Here is a 9,811-nt window from a genome sequence, read left to right as displayed (position 1 = left end):
CCCCAATGTGGAGCTTCGACTCCTCACTCTTGGGGGGAACCTCTGCAGTTAGAATTATAATCCTGTTTGTGGGTTGCCTATACAGGGGTATGGATCTTGTCTATAATATTTCTGCCCCTCCAACCCATCTCATTGTAGATCCTCTTTTAATTAATATCTTTAATTATTAGCCTATCAAAATATTTTCTGCTAGTCTTCATGTCATTCTCATTGATAATTGCTCTGTAAATAGCTATAATTTAGTTTACCCATGAGAGTAGGTGGAATTGGGGTCTTTCTACTCTGCCATCTTGGCCATGCCCCATAAAAGTTGATTTTTTTTAAGATGCTCTAACAATTAGAAAAATACATATGCCACATGATTAATGCTCAGAAGTTCTTATTCAGGGTGTGCATTGAACATGTAAAAGCTGAAAATATAGATATCCAGGTCCCTCCCAAAAAGATTTTGCCTCAGTTAGACTGGGGTGTGGCTGGACATTGGATTTTGAAAAAACCCTCCATATAATTCTTCTACTTACACCCCATATAAATTCTGAATTAAATGAAAAATGTTGGATACAAAGTGTCATTTATATTTCAACTTTGATTTGATAAAACATCTGGTTGCAGGTGGACAGGAATACGAGGAGAGAGGGCCCTATATCTGGATGAAGTAGAAATATGCTCCCTCCAGCAAGATACCAACCAAAATAAGAACCATATTTGATGTTAGGACTGCATTCAGTATATAAATAATATGTGTAATTTCATTTAATATAATAATATTTAAAAATATGAGTTGAGTGGTATTTTCTAGTTGGTAGTTTTGCCAAATATCAATGTAGAAATTAGCTTTCTGCAGCTGCAGAAGCAATTGAATTTTCAGCTTGCTTGCATATGGCTCAGTCCCTCTTTTAAGAGCCATAATTAGCCTGAACATCACTGATCTGCAACTTTCAAAATCACCTAAACTAGAGACAATCCAGTGACTTTGGATCATCTGCTGAGGGAGGCAGCCAACATGGCAGGAAGAGTCTTGCTCTGGAGAGACAAGAGATTCAAGACCTGGTTGATTCAAGGTTGGCTTGCTGCTAACTCATTAAGTGATCTTGGGTGAATCCCATCACCTCTGCAGATTACTGTAAAATGAGAAGGTAAAGGATCCAAACCTAAACACCTTCAGGGGGCAGGTAATGTCAGTGAGCGAGGTGGGCCAGGACCAAGACAGTGGGGAATAGTGAGGGCTGTGGAACATTGAGAGTTCATTCCTTTGTCAAGGGCTAGCCACTCCTCAGCTCCTGCAGACTGTTCCATCAGAGGACAGTTATGAAGGTTGTCCATTGTACAAGGACACTACTTCAGAGGACGTGTCATTCATATCACAGATGTAGATATTTTCTGGGGAGAGTTCTGAGGAAAGGATATCTTCTAATTTGCACAAAGGTACTTCACAGGCTTTCAGAAGTCCACGTTACCGTGTGGTAATTCTGTTCCAGTGTCACCAGATCTGTTGTTGAGAAGCTGTAAATATAGCTTTTAATGTGAAATTTCCCTAATTTAAAATTAGGTGGAAAATAATTCCAAAACATATTTGACATTGTGTGAGCTAAACAAAATACTTGTGGGGATCAGATTCAGGCTGTAAGCGAAGATCTCTGACCTAGATGAACTGTAAGTTACTGAGATTTCAGAGACTTTCTTATTCTGTGTACCTCATGTGTAATTCTGAAGGAATAAAAAATAAACACTAATTACCTGGGTAAGTTATATGGATGTAACAGGGATTATATGGGTATAAAAAGTCAAAGTATACCCTTTGAATGATGGTATGTATAATGTTCTCCCATATTATCATGTGGTTAACTTTAATTCATCCCTTCTTATTACAAATGTTATTTCTCCAGAGAGAGCTTCCTGAGACTTTCACCTAAGTTAGGTTCCCCTCTTATACTTTCTTAAAACACCTTACTTTCCTGAGTGAACTCTTCAATGTAATAATGTAAGATAGTCACATGTTTGAATGTTTGCTTCCTGTCTGCTTACCATTCACTGGAGAGTATGCCTTTGTTAACTGCTATATGCCCACTGGAGATATTACTGGTATCTATCAGGCACCCAGTGTAGATTTACTGAATGATGGATTAGGCTTCACACATCTGTGTAACATCTTTTCTTCTTGGTGTCTCTGACTGAACTTGCTGCTTGGTGCTTGACTTCTGGGACTCAGACCTTGGAGGACATCTGGTTTCCATTTCTGAGGAGGATCTTTGGTATATCCCCTCCCTGAAATATCTCCAGAGTCAGATAAGAGACATAGTTCAAGGCAGTGATGTTCAGGACATCCATTCTTGGTTTGTGGTTAAAATTCACCTGGATGGGGTTTGGAGGACTCGTAATGTGGGAAACGTACACAAGATACGTTTTGCTGATAGAAAGCCCACTTCATTTTGGTTGCTGGGACTGTGGGGAGAGTTTTCAGCCCAGAATTAAATTCTGTTCCCTGTATATGTTTTACATTCTTATTTTATTTTAGATCAGTAACAGGATCATGATGATGCCAACTGATGGCCCTGCCCTCTTCCAGCTTTACTAAAGAAATCTGGTAGCCTTCCAAGACAAATTGCATTTTTTGATGTTGAAAATAGTTTTTTAAGGATCATCCCCAAGTTCCCAAAACACAGATAAAGCAGCTGATTCCATAAAGTAACTGAACATAGATGAAGCTAATGATGGTGGAAGAAATTATAGGAGAAGGAAAACCAAAACTACACAAAGATAACTTCTCAGGGAGCAAAAGAGAAAATGAAAGGCAGGAGTAGAAAAAGGAAGGTTGAGGAACAAAGAGAAGCCAGGAGAGCTCCAGACGAGGTCATCATTAAGGGGAGGGTTTCTGTCCAAAATTTCAGCTCCAGCGCTTTCAGTCTCTGTCCCACGCTTATGTTCAAGTCCAGCTGCAAGTATTCCTCAGACTGCCTGTAGGCCGGCCACAGAGGCAGACCTTTCCCATTAGGATTCCTGGAAGTGAGAGATTTTTTGCCTCAAATACCCAGTGAGATTTTCATCCTCAAACATCTGGTATGGAGGAAGATGGGAGGTTCACTTACCCAGTCCGAGCAAAGTTAGCCCAGTATCTCATCATCTTCCTGCTCAGCCCTTTCTCTTCCTCTGTGGCTTCTTCTGGAGGAAATAATCACAAAATCTCATTCCCACAATGATGTGCCAGAAGCCCAAGGGGCCTCACATTGGATGAATTGCTTTGGCGCCTTTCTTTCCGTTGAGTCCCTAACAGCCTGCTAAGTCGCGGTACTCATTGTTCATTTGCAGACAATGACTTGCCCAAGCAACCATGCTTTCGCATGGCAGAGGCTGAACACACACCTTTGCTGTCTGTCCAATGCTCTTCCAGCCCTTTCCATGTGACTGCGATTTCCTTGGAGACAAAGATCACCTCTTTCCCTCTCTACCGATCCAATAATTGTATTTGTATTTTTTTATTTGAAAATGTAATACTGCTCAAAGTACAAAATTAGAAACACAGGAAGTAAATCTAATGAAAGTTAAGTTTCTCCCCATCTCTTCCCTCTAGTCACTGAGTTACCAGCCTCAGAGGCAACCTCAGAGGCAACCATTGTTTCCTTGTTCTTGAGTGCACTTCTGAAAGAGTGTAGATGTGCACAGGGTTTTAAGCAGACATCTTTTTACACACTTGGTACTATAATGGACACACATTCTATATCTTTCTCTTTTACTAAAACTGTATCCAGGAGTTAGTTCCACATTGGCACCTATAAAACTTCCATTTGTTGCTCTTTGTTGTTCTAGAAACATATAATATATAAATATATATTTATATGTATGTGCTTGCGTGTGCGTTCAGTTGTGTCCGTCTCTTTGTTACACCATGGACAGTAGCACGCCAGGCTCCTCTGTCCATGGGATTTTCCAGGCAAGAATACTAGAGTGGGCTGTTATTTCCTCCTCCAGGGGATCTTCCCAACCCAGGGATCAGACCTACATCTCTGGCATCTCCTGCATTGGCAGGCAGATTCTTTTCCACTGAGCCACATGGGAAGCCCATATTTATATTTAATTATATGTAAATATATTATTCAGGTATCCAGTACTATATTAATGGGTCTTGACATTTTTTCCATCTTTTGCTCAAAAAAGCAATGTTTCACTGTGTGCATATATATTTTTGCACACGAGGAAGTATAACTGCACACACACAAAAATCTTAGAAGTTGAATTGTTGGACTAATGACTACGTGCATTTTAAGTTTTGATAGAGTGTTCCATTGATATATGAGGTTATCTATTATCCCCCACCTGCTCAAATACATTATGTAAAATGTTCTTCCCAACTTTGACCTATGAAAAATGATTACTTGGTCAAGGTTAGTTTTTAATCCTCTTTGCCAGGAGCCAGTCTAGATAGATTTTTATGTTCAAAAGCCACTGGTGTTTCTGTTTCCCTAAACTATCTATTTATATCTGTTACCCAGTTTTTGACTGGGTTGTGCTTTTCTCATTGATTTCACAAGGTCTTCAGATATCAAGTAATTTAACTCTTTGGCACAAACACATGTTGTTCATCTGTCCATTTTTGAGAGTCCATGTGCCCATCACATACTACAGACTCAGTGATGGCTACTGAGTAGTAATAGTAATATTTATTAAGCACTCACCACGTGATTTATGAGAATTGTTTCATTTAATCCTTATGACAACCTAAGAGGTAGTTCTGTTATTACTGGCATTAAAGATAAGAAAGAATAAATAAAGCAATGAACAAACCACACTACACACACTCTAGAGGAGAGGTTCTGTCCTTATCACAGAGGGGCCAGCGTGAATTGGTTAAGGGTCCATATTGTGCAATTTTTTAAATGAAATAGTTTAGTCCTAACTCCTGTGTATAGTTCCTGTGGTTTTTAAATTTTTGATAACCTCAATGAACATGTCATAAGCTCAGGAATAAATGAGCTAACCTCACTAGAAACAGTTCACAAGCATTCACATAAGATTACCTGAATCCACACCACTTTCAGCTAAAATTATGAAAAATATGGCTTTTGCCTTTGAAAGCCCTGGATGGTAGCCTCAGGGGAGCTCTGGGAAGGGCAGGGAGGATAAGATCAGGTGTCAGGGAGAGGGAACTAAGTGACTTTGTTTCTCAAAATGATCAGATTGTGGGACTTCACTGGTGGTCCAGAGACTAAGACTGTGCACTCCTAATGCAGGGGACCCAGGTTCGATCCCTGGTCAGGGAACTAGATCCCAGATGCTGCTACTAAGAGATCACATGGTGGAACTGAAGATCCTGTGTGCCACAAGGACAATGGAAGAACTCACAGGCTACAGCTAAGACCCAGCGCAGCCAAGTAAATAAATATCGAATTGCATGAGTGCCCCCAGGTGGCCACCCTGCCTTTAGTCCAAACAGAAACATTTATCGAGCAAATGTTGGCCCTTCTTTTTCATCCTTGTTTCTAAAACTATAACTGGGGCCATTCTCCAGGGAAAGGTTGTGTCTGTTAACCAGAGGTTCAGCCCACCCCGCCAGCACTCCCAGGCTCTCGCATTAGTGGTGGGGTGGGCGAGGATTCATGCTAAAGGTGGTGATTCTCTCCTTATCCCCTTCTCCCTATTTCATGTTCCTGCAAGAGCAGGAACCCCTCAGGCCAGTTTCTTACCAAACATGACAATGTTGCCCTTCAGGAAGGCGCCTCCAAAGACGAAACGGATTTCATCAGTGTGATCAGCCTTGACAAAAGATGGCTTCCTGTCCTTCAAGCACTGGGGCCGATGCTGAAACTCATAGAAGTAGACAGGGGCACCAGCATCTACAGGAAGGTCAAGAGGGTTTGTGGTAGACATGCAGGCAGAGGACAGTAGAGGCCGGCCCCGCACTCTACCCATCTGGTCTGGGATTCACAGACTCACAGGTGGAACAGCCCAGAGACTAGAGGTGACCTAAACCAAGCTAACTCCTTCTTCCTCATCTGAGGCTAGGGTTTCCTGCTCCTGGAAACAGAACTCATTACCCCTCAGGGCAAGATTCTGAAAGAGATGGGAATACCAGACCACCTGACCTGCCTCTTGAGAAACCTGTATGCAGGTCAGGAAGCAACAGTTAGAACTGGACATGGAACAACAGACTGGTTCCAAATAGGAAAAGGAGTATGTCAAGGCTGTATATTGTCACCCTGCTTATTTAACTTATATGCAGAGTACATCATGTGAAACACTGGGCTGGAAGAAGCACAAACTGGAATCAAGATTGCCGGGAGAAATATCAATAACCTCAGATATGCAGATGACACCACTCTTATGGCAGAAAATGAAGAGGAACCAAAAAGCCTCTTGCTGAAAGTGAAAGGGGAGAGTGAAAAAGTTAGCTTAAAGCTCAACATTCAGAAAACGAAGATCATGGCATCTGGTCCCATCACTTCATGGGAAATAGTGTAAATAGTGTCAGACTTTATTTTTTTGGGCTCCAAAATCACTGCAGATGGTGACTGCAGCCATGAAATTAAAAGACACTTACTCCTTGGAAGAAAAGTTATGACCAACCTAGATAGCATATTGGAAAGCAGAGACATTCCTTTGCCAACAAAGGTCCGTCTAGTCAAGGCTATGGTTTTTCCAGTGGTATGGATGTGAGAGTTGGACTGTGAAGAAAGCTGAGCGCTGAAGAATTGATGCTTTTGAACTGTGGTGCTGGAGAAGACTCTTGAGAGTCCCTTGGACTGCAAGGAGATCCGACCAGTCCATTCTGAAGGAGATCAGCCCTGGGATTTCTTTGGAAGGAATGATGCTAAAGCTGAAACTCCAGTACTTTGGCCACCTCATGTGAAGAGTTGACTCATTGGAAAAGACTCTGATGCTGGGAGGGAGGGATTGGGGGTAGGAGGAGAAGGGGACGACAGAGGATGAGATGGCTGGATGGCATCACGGACTCGATGGACGTGAGTCTGAGTGAACTCCGGGAGTTGGTGATGGACAGGGAGGCCTGGCGTGCTGTGATTCATGGGGTCGCAGAGTCGGACACGACTGAGTGACTGAACTGAACTGAACTGAACCCCTCAGGGCAGCCTGCAAGGGCAACAGTTCTACTTTTCAAAACAAACAAACAAAAACCAAGGGAGGGTGGGATAAATTAGGAGAATAGCATTGAGATATATTTAAATACCATGTGTAAAATAGATAGCTAGTGGGAAGCTGTTGTACAGCACAGGAGGTCAGCTCTGTGTGCTCTGTGATAACCTGGAGGGCTGGGGTGGGGGTGGATGGGAGGGAGGTCCAAAAGGGAGGGGATGTATGTATACTTATAGCTCATTCATGTTATTATACAGCAGAAACTAACACATCATAAAGCAATTATTCTCCAATTTAAAAAATGCTTTATATTGATCCAAGATGTACCTCCTTGTGACTTCCTTTCATTGACCCTGGTTCAACTGTCTGCAGAAAATAGGACAAAGCTATCCTCCTGCTTCCAAGATGCTCCACTGCGTCCTATGTTGCTTCATCTCTCTTCTAGTGCAGGTCTTTGCTCTGCCATTTCCGCTCCTTCTCTGCATCAGTTTCTCTCTATTGGATCATCACCATCAGTGGCAAACAAGCTTACAAAGTCTCTCATTAAAGCACACACATACACATGCATGCATGCATACACACAGAGAAACACACACAAGCATACATACTCTTGGTCTCAACTTGCCCTCCAGTTACTGGCTTATTTCTCTAAATCCTTTCTAGCTAGCCTTAATAATGCAGTTGCCTTGTACTCACTGTCTCTGCTTCCTTGCCTCTCATTTTCTCTCTTTTCATCAAAGTATCAGGTAAAAAGCACAGATTTTAAGTGTGCATTTTGGTGAAATTTAACAAATGTGTGCACCTTCATGTAAACACCACCCCAAGCAGGATACAGAGCATTTCCATCACCCCAGAAGTTCCCTTGTAACTCCTTCTAGTCATTCTACCAAGAAACACAATGTTTTTATTCCTGTCACAATTGATTAATTTTGCTTGTTCTTGAACTTTGTGTGAATGGAATAACACAATATGTACTCTCTTGAATCTGGCTTCTTAGGCTCATCATAATGTTTTTGAGGTTCATCCATGTTTTCCCTGTATCAATAGTTGATTCCCTGTCACCAAGTAGTATGCTGTTGCATGAATATACCATAAATTATTTATCTATTCATCTGATGAAAGACATTTTGGGTTCTTTCCAGTTTTGGGCTATTATGATTGAAGCTGCTGTGGATATCCATACACAAGTCTTATGTATATTTGAATAATAGAGTAGGTATATGTCTAACTTTGCAAGAAACGTGCTGTTTTCCAGAGTGATTGTAACTATTTCACATTCTTGTCAAAAGTACTAAACATTCCACATCCTTGGCAATACTTTTTGGTATATGGCTTGAGTTTTTAATATTAAATATTAATCATTCTAGCAGGTGTAAATGATTGCCTCATTTGGGGCTTACTTTGCATTTCCCTGATGATTAATACTGTTGAGCACCTTTTCATGTGCTTTTTGTTCTCATTTTTCCTCTATTGCATAGTGTCTTTTCAAGCCTTTCACCCATTTGTAAATGGATTATTTGTCTTTTCATTATTGAACTATAAGAATTCTTCTAGTCTGGATATGGATTTTTTTGTGGGATAGCTGTGTTGTGAATATATTCTTCCATCTGTGGCTTGCTTTTGCAGTTTCTTCACTGTAAGTCGTAAAAACTCACCAACATACATGTCAACATTTTAACAGTTTCAGGGTGTGTAATTCAGCAGCTTTTAGAAAGTTCAGAATGTTGTGCAATCATCACCACTCTCTAGGTCCAGAACATTCTTGTCACTCCAGACAGAAACCCAGGCCCGTTGAAGCACTCATTCCCTCATTGACCCCTCCCTTTCATTCATGAAAACTGTATGACTCTGTAGATTTGCCTATTCTGGACATATCACATAAACAGAATCACACAACATATAAGCTTTTGTGTCTGGCTTCTTACACTTAGCAGTGCTTCCAAGCTTCATCCATGTTGTGGCACGTATCAATATTTCATTCCTTTTTAATGGCCAAATAATAATTCATATATATAAATTAAATATATATGTCCTGCATTGGCAAAAGGATTCTTTATCACTAGCATCACCTGGGAAGCCCCATAATCCAAAAAGATACATGCGCCCTAATGTCCATAGCAGCAGTACTCACAATATCCAAAACATGGAGACAACCTAAATGTCCATCAGCAGAGCGAAGGATAAAGAAGATGAGGTGTGTGTATATGTATTTATATATACACATATATACACAGTGGAATACTACTCAGTCATAAAAAGAATGAAATGATGCCATCTGCTGCAACACGGATGCAACTAGAGATTACCATACTAAATGAAGTAAGCCAGAAAGAAAGTAAGCCATGAAAGAAAAAGGCAAATACCATATAACATCACTTACATGTAGTATCTAAAATATGACACAAATGAACTTAATTGTGAAATGGACTCACAGACACAGAGAACAAATTTGTGGTTGCCAACAGGGAAGGGGGATGGGGAGGGATGGACTGGGAGTTTGGGGTTAGCAGATGAAAATTATTATATATAGAACAGAAAACAACAAGGTCCTACTGTATAGCACAGGAAACTGTACTCAATATCTGTGATAAGCCATAATGGAAAAGAATACTAAAAAGAATATATATATGTGTATATATAAATACATATATGTAGCTGAATTATTTTGCTGTATAGCAGAAATTTACACAACATTGTAAATCAACTATACTTCAATTAAAAGTAAATA

The 9,811-nt window shown here is 40.6% G+C and overlaps 1 protein-coding gene across 1 annotated transcript in view; it reads right to left on the bottom strand.

The window, feature by feature from the left end:
* Positions 1–2,509: 2,509 nt before the first annotated feature.
* Positions 2,510–9,811, bottom strand: part of CES5A (carboxylesterase 5A) — a 103,581-nt gene continuing 96,279 nt past the window's right edge. The window contains exons 10-12 of the mRNA XM_025268697.3: positions 5,679–5,828; positions 3,087–3,159; positions 2,510–2,997 (exon numbers count right to left, since the gene is read on the bottom strand). Of these exons, the coding sequence (XP_025124482.3) occupies positions 2,766–2,997; positions 3,087–3,159; positions 5,679–5,828 (455 nt within the window). The 3' untranslated portion in view covers positions 2,510–2,765. The remainder of the gene's footprint in view (positions 2,998–3,086; positions 3,160–5,678; positions 5,829–9,811) is intronic.

This window comes from Bubalus bubalis, chromosome 18, assembly GCF_019923935.1.
Source record: "Bubalus bubalis isolate 160015118507 breed Murrah chromosome 18, NDDB_SH_1, whole genome shotgun sequence".
Classification (NCBI taxonomy): domain Eukaryota; kingdom Metazoa; phylum Chordata; class Mammalia; order Artiodactyla; family Bovidae; genus Bubalus; species Bubalus bubalis.
Note: the sequence above shows the minus strand (reverse complement) of the source record. Positions and strands in the feature narration are given on the sequence as shown.